Source organism: Lissotriton helveticus, chromosome 12, assembly GCF_964261635.1.
Source record: "Lissotriton helveticus chromosome 12, aLisHel1.1, whole genome shotgun sequence".
NCBI classification, from domain to species: domain Eukaryota; kingdom Metazoa; phylum Chordata; class Amphibia; order Caudata; family Salamandridae; genus Lissotriton; species Lissotriton helveticus.
The window spans coordinates 658,973,625-658,990,536 of NC_136073.1; the positions used below are offsets into that span (position 1 = coordinate 658,973,625).

At 40.6% G+C, this 16,912-nt stretch overlaps 1 protein-coding gene across 3 annotated transcripts in view; it reads right to left on the reverse strand.

Moving 5' to 3' along the window:
- The window catches only part of LOC144798329 (maestro heat-like repeat-containing protein family member 2A), a 71,789-nt gene extending 59,629 nt beyond the window's left edge, over positions 1-12,160 (reverse strand). For 2 of the 3 annotated variants that reach the window (XM_078669154.1, XM_078669156.1), the window contains exons 1-5: positions 10,446-10,613; positions 3,726-3,818; positions 2,142-2,220; positions 1,611-1,724; positions 904-965 (exon numbers count right to left, since the gene is read on the reverse strand). In XM_078669154.1, the coding sequence (XP_078525280.1) occupies positions 904-965; positions 1,611-1,724; positions 2,142-2,220; positions 3,726-3,818; positions 10,446-10,466 (369 nt within the window). In that variant the 5' untranslated portion in view covers positions 10,467-10,613. Of the gene's footprint in view, positions 1-903; positions 966-1,610; positions 1,725-2,141; positions 2,221-3,725; positions 3,819-10,445 lie in introns of all 3 variants that reach the window. The other variant, XM_078669155.1, reaches the window with a different exon arrangement.
- Between the last annotated feature and the right edge of the window lie 4,752 nt (positions 12,161-16,912).

A 16,912-nucleotide genomic window follows, 5' to 3' on the forward strand; every position in this document is an offset into this window, starting at 1 on the left:
CCTGAGGTTAAAAATGACAAACCCAATACACCTCTCAAAGAGAATCCAATAGAGACAAAGTTATGGCAATACAGCCTTTTGTTTGTTATCAAAAGAAAACAGCTTTGTTGATTTTCCTTTGTGCCTATGTCCTGTGCTTGCTAACATGCTGAACATGGTGATTCTGATACTGAGTTACTTGCTTTCTCCATGGCACTGAAGTCAGGCACATTGTGGACATACATGGCATCAAGAAAGTCACATATATTCCAATTTCTCCATAAAATACATCTTTTATATCACAATCAGACTTTTCAAATGTGCACATTGAATATTATCCTGTATTATCGATCCACGTTTGGTGAGATTTCGCTGAGACATAGCCCAAATATTATTCTTGGTAGAGACATTTGATATACCTTACACCACGGTTATTAAAGATTTGAGGATATATTAATATTCTGAACTTCAAAACCCCTTATTTGATCATCAACATTCTCCTCCTCAGTGAGGGGTATTACAGATCAACTCAATGTGAAATACAGACCAAATATGTTAACAGCATACACAAACTTTCTTTTAACACACATTTAATAAACAATTAGGGATCAGCAAACTCTGGGATTGGGTCTGAAAATAATGCATTGACACAGACTAGGGCAGGAAACTGGCATATGTCCACTTGGACAGGGAGACAATGGAACACAAGACACACTTAACTGACAGAAATGGCTGGAAGTTGCATGACCCAACACCTCCACTGAAGACTTGCCTTGGAGAAAGTCAACAGATTGCGGTGTGCAAACCTCAGCTCTGAGTCCATGTAAGTAGGACTACTGCACTATGCAAAAACTGCATAACTTAATTAGATTGAGTTGCTAATTATGAAAGTGCTTTAACACACGTATAATAGCTTGATGGTACCTTGCGATTGTCATCCTCAAGCACGTGACGGACAGCATCCAGATAAAAGGCACCTTCTGAATCTATTAAATAAAGCCATACACCAAATGTTCATAACACATAGATATTGACTTTGTCTATTAAGATCAAGATTAATACATAAGTAGTGAAGTTTCCGCTATCAACTGTGATCACCACCCTGAGGGTCCTGTCTTTCAGTTTTGGTTTGTGAGTCTGTGACTGTGACCCCCATGGGGCTATCAATGCCTTCCTGTTTCGCCGTGCATGTCTGTGTCATCATGTACCACTGAGCGTGTCTGTGTCGACCTGCTCCATATTTTATTTCCCTTTTTGTTCCTGTCCAGTGTCTATGTCAGGATCGGTTTTCACAGTGTCCCTGTCCCATTAATGGCTCACAATGGGAACAATTAACCGAAAAGAAAACAGTGGCACTCCTTTATTTCTTCACCATGATTCACATAATTGAAGTTGATGTAAGCAAGACTTTATTCGTAAATTGCAGTGCTCTACCAGGAAAAGTTGGCAGTTAATGTAGCTGAAGAATATAAAATTGAAGTATTTTCCTTATAGCTGCACCATGTTGGACAAGTAAGGGAGTAAGTTGGGAATACAACTTAGGGCTCCGGATTCTATGACAAGCATTTTATCCCTTTAACTATTTTCCCTGCCTAAATAACACACTGCCACCCACCCACTGACAGTCTTACCAGTTTCCGAAAGGAGCTTGCAGAGCAGCTGTAATGTTGTGACACGGGACTCTGCACCTATCTGCATCAAGCTACTTTCGAAATATTTATGGACCTCACTAGAGTGAGAATGGGCTGCAAAAGTAAAGTGAAAAGAAAAAATAGACATAATTGAAAAATAACACAACATAAAATTATGCAAGAAGGAACTCAATGCCGGGGAGCAGCCCATCAAGGCCATTCTTCAACGCATGTCCAGGAGGTATGGTATTAATGGTCTGCAACATTTAATTATGATCTTACGAGCACATGGTACTCATGTGACTACTATAGCTGTATATAGTAAACTGGGCACCATATTCCAGTAGCAAGCCAACCAATGTACTGGGTGGGGAGATAAATACTGAAGCAAAAGTATCTTTTAAGACGATCAAGTTACGTGCAGGGCAGTGTACAGAAATTAATGTTACAGAGGACCTGATCCCTAGTAAAGGCCAATATATACTTGCAGTATCACAAATATATACATACATACATTTATGACCAACTCACCCAGTGACAGGATAATAGCCGTGGACAACTTGAGTGGCTCTTCTGTTTCATCGGAAACCCCACTTGAGGGTGTGCAGATCTGCCAATAACAAAGCCATAATAAATAATAATGGAAGCTAGGCTATCTGAAAGCCAATCCCATACATCAAGACAGCAAATAACTTCCAGTGGGGGAATGATATCATAGGAGTTTGTCAGGACTTGTGGGGCCATGATCCATACCACTCTACAGTAAAACTAATTGTGTGGAATACAGCATATTCAGGGTGCCCGATATTGGTGGAAGTGCAAATTCTCAGATACAACTCTAAGATGGATGCCTTAGTTTCCTATGGTTTTAGGATAGTTTGTAGACTCAGAAGTCTGGCGAGATTGCAGAAGGTAGTGGTACTTAATGCTTTTAACAAAGCTGGCACTGGTGGCGGCTATTCAACGTAATCAAGACGAAGGCTGTTGTTACACTTCATCTTGGTTTATCTCTGGGGACGGTAAAGCTGTTCCCCTTTTGCGTCCTACGGTGTCTGGCCAGCATAGTGGGTTGCATGCTTTTCAGAGCAGGCCTTTTTTGCTTCACTTTTTGCCCATTTTGCGTCCCAGGTCTCTAGTCAGCAGAGTGGGGAGCGAGTGTTTCTGTCAGTGGCTTCATTAGGGCCTTTTTCGGTTCTCGCCGCCACTTGCTGTTTCTGCTGTACCACTTCATTTTTTTTTCTTTACCGGCATTCAGTTCTCACACTTTGGCCCTCATCAGAGATGCTTGTCTTTTGTTTCCCATTCATTCCAGATTCCACGTGCCAGCATTGCTATTTGGAATTTCATGCTTATGGCCGTCAAGTTGTGCACCTGTTTTCAGAGGGCCTTCTTATATGTGGACTGGGGTCTTGAATGCTTCAAGTTTGGATTGTAAGGATATTCCAGAAATGTTGTGTATTTGGATTATTTGAACTAAATTGTGGGGTAGTTTCTGCACATATTGACTTTAGGAACCTTAGTGGGATAAATACTGAATTTCCTTGATTGATGGCATTAATCAAATGCATATGATATAGCCTTATTATTATTAAATATATAGATTTAAGATTGGGTGTACTGTTGTTGGGAATGTCATGAAGAGTCCAGTATATGTTATATAGTAAAGTCTAACTGGACAATTGAACCTCCGAGATAAGCTTTGTTAGTATTATGTATCTGTTGTAAACCATTGTTATTGGGTACAGCTTTTTTCTTTCAGGTCTCCATCCTTGGTGTTAACCCTGGGTCCCTTCCCTTTCCCTGTCACTCTGTTCCTCTGTTACCTATTATCAGAGCCAGAGCTGCCGGGAGGCAGACTTATGGGTGGTTCTTGCAGAGGAGCTCTCAACACTGGCAGATTTATATCCATTGTCTTCTTTCTTAGCATCCTAGAAGCAAATTGGTTCATATAGGATTTTTATGGATTATAATTTAATATTTTATCCAAATGCCCTTTAAAAACACTCCTACTATAAATTGGATTAAGGAGAAACTTTATTTGTTACAATATGTTACACAGGAAATGTCTGTCGCCTCCCACTGATATGCTTTGTTTGTCCTCATGTATATACTTACCAGGTGATGCAGGACGGCAAGCACGGTTGGCACAGTTCCATTCAGCGCTCTGCAACTCTTAGTAACAGCTGCCTTGATGCATAACTCAAGGGTCTGCAAGGAGATAAGAAAATTGAGATGAGGCCAAGGGGCAGTTTGTGCAAATGATGATGGTCAGTGGTGAATTACAAACTTCAAGGTGTAAATTCTGTCTGAATGCAAGAGTGGGTTGGTGTGCGAATGAGCTCTCTTGTGTACTAATTCTAAATACATATGACCACAAGTAGATTTTGACAGATGACCGTGCTTATGTCTAATTTTTTCTTTCCTGGTTGTTCTGTTTTCTTGACTCACAGTGCCTTAAGATCTCTCAGATCCACATAGTGATTTCTGTAGAGGTTATCTGTTGGAGTCAGATGTTGGATTTTAGTCCATCAAGGAACCAGAAGAGAACATGTTCAGCATTTAACAGGGGCATGCCCTAACACATGTAGCCTAGACTCACTTGTCATCGAAGGTCCTGTATTCTTAGCCACTGTTGATGATGGCCCTTGCCTTGGTTGTCCTAGTTCTCTTGGTGGTTCTAGTTCTCTTGGCTGTCTGATACTCCTTCTTCTTATGGCACTGTCTAGATCCTCTTGGCCATCTTAGTCCTTTCCTTCCTGGCCTTGGTCTTCCTGCTCCTGGTCTTCCTGCTGGTCTTGGTCTTAATGGTACCCATCAGTTTTGTTGATCTCTCTTTCCTTTTCATATCATCATACAGCCTTTGCTTTTCCTGTCCCTAGTTCTCCTGATGGGTGTCCCGTTGTGATGGTTGTGTCCTCTTGGTGGACCTGGTAATCCTAGTGCTCCTGGACTTCCTGGTAGCCCTAGTCCCTCTACTTCTCTTGGTCATTCTCCTCTTCCTGGTCTTCCACCTATAGGTTTTCCTCTTCATGCTCCTGGTTTACCAGGTCTTCCTTTTAATAGTTCTCTTAATCTTCGTACTGATTTTCATGTTCTCCTTTTCTAGGTCTCTTCCTCCTGATCATCCTCTTATTCTTCTTTCCTCTCTGTCAACTCATATTTTCCTCAAAATCATCCTCCTGGTCTTCATCTACATATTCTTGGTCCTGATCTTCTAGGTATTGGCCATTGGCCATAAGTAGCCCTTATCCTCCTGAGATCCTACTCCTGTTAAAAGGATTATCTTTACCATGGTGCTTATTGCTGTGCCCCTCCTAGTTGTTCTTCTGGTGCTCTTGCCCTGGTGTTCTTCAATCTTTTCATTCTTCGGGTCCCAGTCCTGCTGGTCCTCATGATCTTCATTGTCCTTATGTTCATGGTCCAGCTAATCTTGGTCATCCTCTTCCTGGTCCTCTGGATCCTCTGGTGCTGTTACTCTTAGCAATCCTGGTGTTGGCCCTCAGGTTTTTCATGGTGGTCATGGTGGTGGCTGCGGTTCTGGACCTCCTAGCCTGTGCTTTCTCTTCATGGTCTTCTTCCTCTTACTGGTCTCCCTCCTCCTGGTTTTCCTCATTATTCCCCCAGTCCTCTTAGAAATCCTTTTCCTATTCTTCCTGGTCTTGATCCTCTTGGTTTCCCTAGTTCTTGGACATGGTATTGGTCCCCTGTTGGTTCAAGTTTTCCAAATCCTTCTGGTGGTCCTGGAGTTTCTAAGCTTCTTCGCTGTCCTGGACCCTCACCTCCCCTTCTACTCATCCTCATGGCCATCTTCCTCCTCCTCATTCTGTGTAGGGTCTTCACAGTGGTGTAGGTTCTCCGTGTTGACCTGCCCATCTTCTTCCTTCTTGCTCTGGTGATCCTGGTCCTCCTGATGACCCTCCCTTTCCACTTGCACATCCTTCTTCTCCATTCCATTCCATTCCAAAGTAGCTTTATTCGAAGTATACTCATAAAAGCACAAAACAAACAACATTTAGATACAGTTAAAAATGCCTTGGCTGGATAGTTAAAAATGTTTGATAAAACGTAGATCTCAGAGCAAATGGACGAGATAAAAGTTACGTTCATTCAATTTTCTTTGCATTATGAAATACATTACAGCAGACAAAAACAATTTAAAATAATCAATTACATTCAGTGGCCAGGCAAGGGAAGTTAAAATTAATGCTCACCAAAGAATTACCCAGATTTAGGTTTCAGCCTTATAGCCCACGCCCATCCTAGGTATTTGGCTACCGCTATTGTGATAAATGGTAAAGTGCTGATGCGCATAAGCCTTTCCGCTTTGGCGCTCCTAAGTGTGCAAAGTAGTTTGCACACTGGAGCCAGCCAAACTCGCCTAGGGAGTGCATAGGCGGGACAGGCAAATAGCAGGTGGGCAACTGTTTCGCTATGACTCCCACAGGCAGGACAGATGTTATCACTTGTGGGAGTCCACCTGGACATAAGGGACTTTAAAGGTAAGGAGCCTGCCCTGAGTTGGAAGTAAAGCTTCCTATCTCTCGGCCTGGTGATATTATCCCAATAGGATTCTAATCTGGGTGTGAGTTTTGTTTCTAAGAAGATTCCCACCATAGAAGATGAGTCAGAGTTACTCCAAGCATTAAAAGCAGCCCACTCCCAATACTTCTCTTTTAGGATGTTTAGAGGGAAAAGAAGCCTCTAATGGGTTCTCCCATAGCATTCTCATTCCCAGGCCAATCAGGCTATTCCTAACACCTCTTAACCAACCGATTTTATGGAAGGCATCAGATTTTATTACATCCAGAAAACCTGAGGCATATGATGAGACTTCATGTGTTGTTATATAAAATCGGACGCAACTTGGCGACATCAATAATAGCTTTTCTACCCAAATCATATCTAAGTAGCTTAAGAGGGGTGCTTTTTGAGAAATTGGTAATGCTACGGAGGAACTTATTTTCAGAAAGAGTTAAAGGTGCTGCTTTCTCAAACCCCCATAATTCGGCACCATAAAGAGCGGGGCTAACAGCTTTAGATTCATAAACTTGGAGGACTGATCTAATTTTTTTTTTTTAGAGACCTTTTATGCTCCAGACTTAAAGCTCCCGTAACTTGTCGATGTTTCAGGGCTGCTAAATCTATATGGCAGTCCCACTTAAGTTTCTTCTCTAACTGTATACCCAAATAGGTAAAAGCCCTGACCAGTTCAAGTGGTTGTTTATTCATAAAAACCCTCCCCTTAAAACTTCGATGCGGATTAAAAGCCATGAATTTCGCTTTTGACACATTAACTTCCAGGCCTCGAGCAGCACAAAAATCTTCAAAAATTGATAGAGCTCACTGGAGGCCATTAGGAGTCTTGGAAATAATTAATGTGTCATCTGCAAAAATTAAAATCGGAATTTTTACACCTGCTAGAGAAGGGGCATCTGTATTCACTGGCAACAAATGGTCCACTATTCCATTAATATACAAAGAGAATAACGTTGGTGCCATGGCACAGCCTTGCCGTCCCCCTCGTTCAACCGGAAACTGGGTGGTGACCCTACCCTGCCCTCCCCAGCGGATTCTAGCATGATTGCCCTCGTGCAGCCTCATTACGAAGGTTAGGATCTCGTCCGAAAGGCCTAATTCCCTCAACGTCACCCATAACCGGGAACGGGGGACAAGGTCAAAAGCTGAACGTGGATCGACAAAGGCAGCATAAAGGCTGCCCTTGCCCAATGTAACAGTCTTCCACTATAAAAGAATAAAATGAATGACTTGATCAATGGTGCTAGTGTATTTAAGGAAACCCTCTTGGAAAGGGGGCAATATACTATTTTCTTCAATCCAATCTAAGATTTTGTTTAGGATCAACCTCCCAACTACCTTCTGAATTGTATCCATCACGCTGATCTGTAGTTCCCCGGTTGAGTTTTATCTCCTTTTTTATACACTGGAATTATCATGGCCCCTTTCCAGGAAACCGGGATCGGGCCACCCTGGGCCGTTGCATTTGCCAACAAGATGTATCTACCCCATCGTATTTTGTCGTAGAGGAACACATCTGCAGGGACACCATCGGGTCCTGGCGCTCTACCTCCAGCAACTGCACTAAGAGCTGCTAAAACTTATTTGTCATTAAAAGCCTCATCAGTATAAAAAACATAACTAACTTCTTCCATTTGATCATCTAATGGGTTACGCCCATATTGGGACCTAAAGTAATTAACCCATCCTTCATGAGAGACATGAATTAGGGGCTGATCAGGTTGACCCCCTCTGTCTCACTTTTTGATATTCCAAACTAATTTGGTATTATTCTGCAAACTAGCTTCTTTTAGGTCCTGCCATCTAAGCTCATCCCATAGGCACTTGGCTTTATGGATAGCTTTTTTGTATTCATATCTTGCAACGGACTGTACCCATTTCCCCAACCCTGATAGCATTGCCAAGGGCAATTCTTGCTTGCCTACATTCATTGTTATACCACCGAAAGGGTTTGGAGTCAGCTAGTTTCTGGCTTCTATGGCGCTTAATAAAGTGGCTACTTGTACTTCTTCTCCTCTTTGGCCTCCTGGTTCTGGTCCTTCTGGTCTACTTCATTCTACTTATTCTCCTGGTTTTACTGATCCTCCTCTTTGTCTTGGGCATGCTGGGCCTTATATCCTTGGGGTCTCAGTCATGCTGGTCGACTGTGGTTTTTGGCTGCCTGATCCTCCAGGTTTTTGCCATGGTCCTCCTGCTATTGCTTTCTCTTCATTATCTTGGAAATCCAGTTCCGTGTGTTCCTAATCCTGCTAAATGATCTTGGTCCTCCTCCTCCTCCTCCTCCATTCAGTTGTACTGAACTTTTTGGAGAGTCTTGTTCCCTTGTCCGCCTCCTCTGTTTGACCTCCCTTTCATCCTCCTGTTTCTCCCTGTTCATCCTACAGGTCCTCTAGTTATCTGCCTGCTTCTCCAAGTGATCCACACTCCACTCATGTAGTCTCATCCAAAGTCAGCAAAATACACCCTCAAGCCAAAGGGCACACTTAGATGTAGCATGGGTGGATGAACACTATTGGAAATACATTTTCCCCTTTTTTGCTGTTAGATAGTAAAATACAGACATAATTGGGGTGCTCCTCTAAAACCTGGATCCATGTATGCGCCGCTACATCTGTTTCACTATTAACAGTTGTGGACCAGGATTGCTCAATGTGCCTCTTGCACCCCTGCACACTGTGAACCATGGGAGTACAGAGGAGCCTAAACGGATAGTGTTTGCTTATGAAAATCAAAGGCAACGTGGAGGCAGGAGCTGCAACACAGAAGATGGGTGACGACAAAAATCAGTTTTAGGAACACATTTAGCTACACGGATGCTAATGAGGAGAATGATCACCTGCAATGAAGGCTTGTAAGACTCATTGGGGGAACAACCTCAAATTATGTATATGGTCAATATGCCATACAACAAAATTCTGTCATGTTTTTATGTTTGTAGCTGGTATTCAAATTTTTATTACAAGTGGAGACTGTCAAAAGAAGGACTTGTAAGGAAATTTGAACATCCTGTCCTTTTAACTGTAAGTGCTCAGACCTAGCAGAAACTGTTCCACTTAGAGCCTCAACATTAATCTACAATTCTCAAGCCTTAAAAACAATAGTTCTGTGGAAATGAAAATTGGCAGATTGGAGACGTAATGATTCTAATATTGTGTCCACCAAGGTCTACGTCACTCTTGCTTTTTCAGCTAATACAGTTTGCACGTCTCTAACTACGGACTCTTTCCTTTGCTTATATTTGTTTTTATAGCAACTAAAAGTAGTATTATATAATTCCAACACATTATTGATTACCAACATGATACATTTCCAGTGCTCCTCTTAAGACTTCACTGTTTTACCTGTATGTTCGGTCACCAGGAGTGCAATACAAAGTCATGGGGCTCCTTAGTGAAGGTCATTTGTAAATGTACTTGTATTTCACAGGGTGTAAGCAGCCTCTCAGACTAGAGAAAATGCAATGGCACACTGTTTGTTATAAGAGGTCACTAGGGCTTTAGTAAGCCCAATTACTGCTTGGGACCTATGTCAGGGCTCTAGTGACTGAAGATCTGCTGTTTTGTTATGATTAACGCATCAAGATGGAGCGTCAGTATGCTCAATTTCACTTCCATAACCAATTTTACTTACCCAGTATCACAACAACAGGTGAAGCAAATTTCAGCACTGTTGATGTTTATTTAAAATCTAGCACAATTGCTTCGGTCCACATTTCTCCTTTATTAATCCCGATTTCATATGTAACAAATACAAATGTGCATTTTGCTTCTCTGGCTGCCTTCATGGACTTGGTACTAATCACAATTGAGCTGGTTCAGTATTTGGAATTAATGTTGGAAAACTATATTCCCTGTAATCCCTTCATCTCCCAAAACAATACACCAGCTCAAAACTGAAATAATTACCAGGCGTGAATGTGTCAAATAGTGGGGAATTACTGTCCGAATAGGTGTGGTGGTTCTATTTCTCAGGGTTACCTAAGGGGCAAACTTGGAATCATACATTTTTCCTACATCCCAAAATTTCTGATACCCACAACATTGGTACTGTTGGGAGCGGAATGCCAATATGTTGGCCCAATGTACACATGATGGAGGACTGAACCATCTCACAACTCCACCTGTGGTGTAACTAACTCACCAATGGAATCCTGTAGTTCTGTATGTACCCTCATTTCTCAATAATGTAGTGTTTCATTGCAGCTAATCTCTCATTATGAGATACAGTGTTCATTATGAGTGGATCATTTGGGATTGGTTGAAGTGGCAAGCATGGACAGCAAATAAAGGTCACACTCACCGTGAGCAAACGAAATGCCATATCAGCAGGCAGCTGGGGCTGGAGCCTTTCAACTTCATTGACCAACCAAGGAAGCTCCTTATCTAGTTGCTCCTCTGGCAGAATGGAGGCCAAATGTCCCAGAGTGGTGATGACCTGCCCCCAGACCTGTTAAGATAAATTACACCAGGTTTTCAGTTCCACACACTAGACATTAACTACTAAGAAAAGATGAGCCACATGTGGAAGTAGAGGGTTCCCTGGAGAGGCAGCTGCACTTGACATCTGTTCACTAGGAAGTGATTCTGTCATGCAAAGGTAGTGGTTTCTGTCACTGGCAGAATATTACAATAGACAAAACTGATTCTCTAAAATAGAAATGTTATCCATGAATTTGTTTCGCTCTTGTCTTATTTGGATGAGGGTTCCCCACCTACTCTCTCTATTTTCTCCCTCTCCCTAGCTCTTTTAAAAAAATATATTTCCCCTGCCTCCTATTCATGGACAGGTTGTAGTAGACATAGAAAATACACTACTGCAGCTGTGATTTTATTAAATTGCCCTAGAATCTAATTCTGTCACTTTCTTTTTCAAAAATACTTATTACACTTACTGTTCCCTAATACTTAAGTATTATAGCATGGTTTAGCTTTGATTTTGTTTTATATATCTGACCTGATAGGAATTTGATACTTGGTCGGGTACAATAAAGGTTTTTACACATTTTATTCAGCTACATAAATAGAGATCACAAGTCTGGGTCAAGAGAATGAATTTAATATTTTTTTGTATTTCATCAAATGAAGTATATATGCAAAGGCAGAGGAAGGGGCAGTCAATGTGTATGCATCAGTTATCTCACAAAACATAACAGCTCTAAACCTTCATCCACTGCACTCTGTTCTTTCCCCACTTTACCAACTCACCTCCTGGAGACTGGGGATGGTTTCAAGAAGAAATACCTTACAGGTTGAGTAGGCTTCAAAGAAAAGTGTGACTAGAGGAGTGTCTACACTGGAAGCAAACTGGCCTGATAACATCTCAATGACTGCACAAAAATAAAAAAATTACAGTTAAGTTCAAAGGCTTAAGTGTTGCATTAATCTACACATGTACCACCTCGTCTGGTAGTGCATAGGACATACTGAGAAAAAACAGTGCAATGCGTCTGCTGATAGGAAATGAGTTTTAGCAGGTATTAGACTCAATTCACATAGGTATTCTCTGACTCTCATAGATACTGTAATGGTATCCATTTCGATCATGCATCCTATTGCACTTTTGAAGCATTCTAGACAATATATGGTGATAATTCCAAATTACTGCAACTCATTGTATTGAACTAAAATGAAGGAAAGGCAGAATATGTTTCACCAGAGTACTTTTTGCATTCAATTAGCAACAAAGCAATTTAGTTTGTACAGTTTTGTTGTTTATGAAATAAGAGTGGAGAAATCAGATTTTGCACAAGTTATTACTGTATGACGATATTTGCCCTCTTGGCAAAATAAAAAAAAGTATGTAAAAATATTAAAGATGATGCATCCGAGCATTCCTTATCAGTAATTTTGTGAATCATTTTATGTGGTTACAAAGAAGTGCTGGTTCAGATATCACCAGAGTAAAAAGTGGTGTAATGATTTTGCACTCTTCTGCTAATCAGGCAGGAAGACACTACACTGGTTTTAATCTCACATCTAAATAAACACTGATTCATTCAATTTCCTATATTAAGCATAGCAAAACGTGTGAAATCACATTGCCCCTTTTTCTGTCCTAATATAGAAAATGTTTAGTTGGAACAAATCTTGCTTCCTGCATTCTTTATTTTTCAAGAGGCAAAAATGATAAATATATATTTACTCCATGATTTGCACCAGTCTAAATCTTTACTTAACACGGTGACTAGTTTGCAATTGTGCGAGCTCTAGGTTGCAACAAGATGTCTGTGCCATTGAAGTGAACAATTACCTCTGGGAAATGATGTACAATTTCTACAGGTTTTAATGCTCCACTTCCTAGGGGTGTAAGTTCACAACATAAGGTCTGATTCAGGCTGTGGCAGATGGGTATCCCGTCACAAACGTGATGGGATAGCCCGTCCCTCTTATTACACATACAATAGGATACAACTTGTCCACCGAACTCTAAATCAAGCCCTTCGTTTTTTATTACTGAAAAGAATAGGGTTTTTCCCGGAGGTGCACTATACAGACTAGAGATGTGTTCCAGTCATTACATGGCAAACTTGACACAGCAGCTCAGCATGCCAGTCCAATTGGCAAATGTACTAGAAAGTAGTGGAGTTACACATTATGCAGACCATTGTTGCAGTTGAGTTCTGATTTGTGCCACAAATGAAAGTTTAATGCAGATAAGTAATCAATTGTTGAAAACAATGGGATGAATAGGGACTGTTATTCTCTGCACCAATCAGACATAAGAAATTGCATCTCTTTGCATGAAGGGTGCTCTCAGGAAATGTTACAAAAGTGAACTTAATAAAGGTGTCCTCTCCCAACACTCTCCCAACCATCAAACCAAACCCGACCGCTCCACCAGCGCAGGTGCACACCAAGGCTAAACCAATATTTCTGGTTGATTGTAGAAGCATTCTTCATTACAGGAAAGAGCGTTCTGAAAATCAGATCTAGATATGGTTCCATTTCCGGTCCTGTGAGAGAAAATAGGACAAACAATTATTTAAACTTGTTTAGTTATACTAATACTAACTTAAGATGATGAGTGTGCTGCAAAGTTGGTGTTGGTCATGAAACATATTGTAAAAAAATCTTGATGCATGGCTTTGTATATTTTCCACCCAGCAGAACATAAAACGTAATGCAATAAGCGGAAAAGAACGTTTCACATTGTCTTTTCCCAGGATTCACTCGCACCTTTTTATGACGGTGATGAAGGAGTTCGGCATTATAGCAGAGTTGCTGCATTTGCAGAAATTCTAAATCCTTGTACAAATAAAGGCTTAATAGTTAAGTAGCTGGTTGGTGTAGAGCTGTTTCAGTTTTTAACAGTTTTTCCTCAAGAGACATAATGAAACAAAACCTGTAAGGGACATCTGGTGCTGGTATGTGGTGCTAAAATGTGAATCTAAAATGTGAAATTACTAAATTTCAACAAATCTAAAACAATATGTATCATTTGAACATAATAACCAAAATAGCAGCAATACATTTGCATCTTTCAAAAGTGGCTGTCAGTGGACCTGTATTTAAGATGCAACCATTCACTTCTAAGGCCTCTTGCTGGAGTTCCATATTTTGAAGCCTTCTGATGGCATAAGCACGGAGGGCTTGTTTCTTTAATTAGCACTGTACAGAAAGTAATCGTTTTAGAGCTTATTTGAATTACCATTATGACATGGGATTGCAACACATAGTGGTGCTGTTGTATTTCCTTCCAATTAATTGTCACTTCCTTAAAAAATTAATTGTTTTAACTATGCGGGCTGAAATGGCAAAGGCATGGGCATGGGACTCTATTCTGAATGCCACAATCAGTTTGAAATATATGTAGAAAATAACTTAAATATACCCTGTGGCTTCTTTCCACTTTCAATTTGCATTGTATATGCAATGCTGGTGATTGATCCATTCTCAATCACCACTGTAAAATGCATAAATTCGCCATACTGTTATGGGTTTTGTACAAAATGTAGAAATACTTTAAACAAGCAATGGAAAAAGGGAACTGAAAGAACAATGGAGTATGGAAACTGAAAGAACAATGGAGTAAGGGAACTGAAAGAACATGTTGCCACATGCTTCAGAGCCCACTCTGTGTATTTGAGTGTTGTGATGACATGAGCCATGGACAGATAAAATATTTGCAGACAGACCTAAAATGAATGTAGAATCCGGTAGACTGCCACAGAGCACAGTGTTTGACAACAACATAGCATTTTTTCAAATTACCGTATTGAATTGTCATTTGATGAATGGCCCAAAAAACAATCTCCTCTGGAATAGAAGGCACCGTAAACAGATTTACAATCTTAGAAGATATTGACTGTGGTATCCACTTGGTAAGAGAAATTTGACACAGTAAAGCCATCCTTTCAACTTCAGGCGAATTGTCCTAAATATGCAGAAATAGGAAATATTGGTAATTTGAAACATTTGTGACGAACAAGAGGAGAAAAACAAATCCAAAACAAGTATTAAGTACCATGGATCAGGTATAGAGGGAATATTGTGAAACAGGAGATGCTTGAACAAATCAATAACGGCTTGATTATGAATTTGGCGGATGGGATACACCGTCACAAACGTGACGGATATCCCGTCCGCCATATTACATGTTCCAACTATAGGATATAATGGAATTGTAATACGGAGGTCGGGATATCCCTCACGTTTGTTTTGGAGTAAACCTGTCCTCCAAACTCCTAATCAGGCCCTAAGACTCAATTATCAATAAGATAGAAGCGGAGCAAATAACAACAATGTAATCACTCCTTGAAATAGACCAAGTAGAACCAGCAGTTGCCAAAACAGATTGAAAATAAGGCTGTAGTCTGAGATTTCTTGACCCCTAGCAGCAAGAAAGTTTACAGGATAAAAATGGGTCATAATAAAATTATAAATATATTGGTACCCCCAATGAATGAATAAATAAGTCCATCAAAATATCATTCTTGTCTTTTCTTAATTTCACATCAAAAAGGCTTTTCTTTTTTTATAAATGAATGTCTTTCTGCACTGCAGAGGTATCCAAAAGTGACTGATACCATTTAGGATGTGCACCAAATGTATTGCTTGGTACAGGCTGAGAGGTGCGAGCTATTCGACCTAGTCGCTTTCTGTATTGGCATGGGGCATATATCATCAGAAATAATTAATTCTATTTGGCTATTCTCTAGACCTGGATTACCTTAGTGTTTTATACTTATAAAATATCTGTACTAGGGGTATGAGTTTGTGAAATATTTAACCTCTTTTCAACACAATACTGGCCTTAGAGACTGCAATATCTTTTTGAGCGGAACAAAAGGTAAACTGGCTTTAAAAACACTGAATGATTATATTTACAAATATTTTACCTATTTTAAGTCTAACACAAATGTATTTTAAACACTCTAATTAATAATGGACTGTCTTAGATAAAAAATACATGGAAATACATGATAAAGCACAATGTCAATAAATCAACAGTACTGTAATGGTATAATACATGAACTACATGCTAATAACAATGTGGTGTGTTACGAAATAGGTCTACAGTTGTTTCATCTCCTTGTATATCTTGATAAAAACATGACCTTGCTAGTGAAGTCCTGAAGTCTCAGAGGCCAGAGAGGGTGCAACAGTGAAAGATGTGTGGCACTTCCAAGCTGCTGTTCTGTTTTGTACTGCCAGCATATCGGAACACATTTGGAGGTGGGTATATTACTTAACTTCATTTTCATGGGGATGACTGGGTTTCTGAGAATCTCCGTAGCACCTCCCAAAGTGTGCCTCGGTAGGCGTGCTACCTTTGCACCGCTTCCCTTAGAGTTAGACATCTTCTGCGATCCAGTTTGCCTTTGCCAGTGCTTAGTAATTTGACAGAAACACCTGGACAAAAGTGTTCCCTCATTTGTATGGGCCCTAGCCTCCTAGCAAATGGTGTAATGCATCTTGACACAGTGTGGGGGGTGAAATGGGTGCAAGTACAATGCTTGTTACAAAAGGCCCAGCACATGCCTTGGCAGAATCTGCTGCAAAACAAACACCACCTACCTCCTGTGGTTTTTGCCAATATAGTCCATGATTTAAAATGAGTGCAGCCCCGAACTCTCATCCCCTTTCTTACTCTCTCTTCTCTCAGTTTCTCACACACATAAACAACTACACACACAAACCAGTACAGACATGCACACACATTTCTGTGTGCAAATCTGGTACTAAAATAGGCAATTCATTCTACAAAATACAAATCAAGGTCTATGAGAGAGCTTTACCTTTGAATCTATTAGTTTGTTATATACAGATTGACTCTATTTTGTGTTCTCAGCCCTTGCCTACCTGTGGAATGTAAAGAAGAATCCGATTCTCGGTGTTACAATATTGCTACCTTTGTTAAGATATTTCAGAAGTTCTTTAGGAGTGAAAATATGGAATTTGGGGCCTGATTTTGTATTTGACAGGCAAAGCAGTGTCCTCCAGGGTGTCAGAGGACATTGCGTCCGCCACCCCAATGGTATTTGAGTTGTTATGTTTCAAGCTGACCTCTTGCCCAGCGATCATCTCTGTACTTTGAAAGTAACCACTGTCACAGCGGTTTCCATCAAGGTACAAAAGGTTTGGTGGATGGCCATCCTCGGTTTGACAGCCGTTCACCAACTATTTATCTTTTTTTTTCAGAAACCCATGAAGCGGCAGTTTCTGAAAAACAAAAGATTCATGACGTCCACACTCTGGGAGTTTTCTCCCAAGGTGTGGAGATCATTATTGTTTTTTCCTGTCCCTCACAGGCAAGTTTTTTTGCAG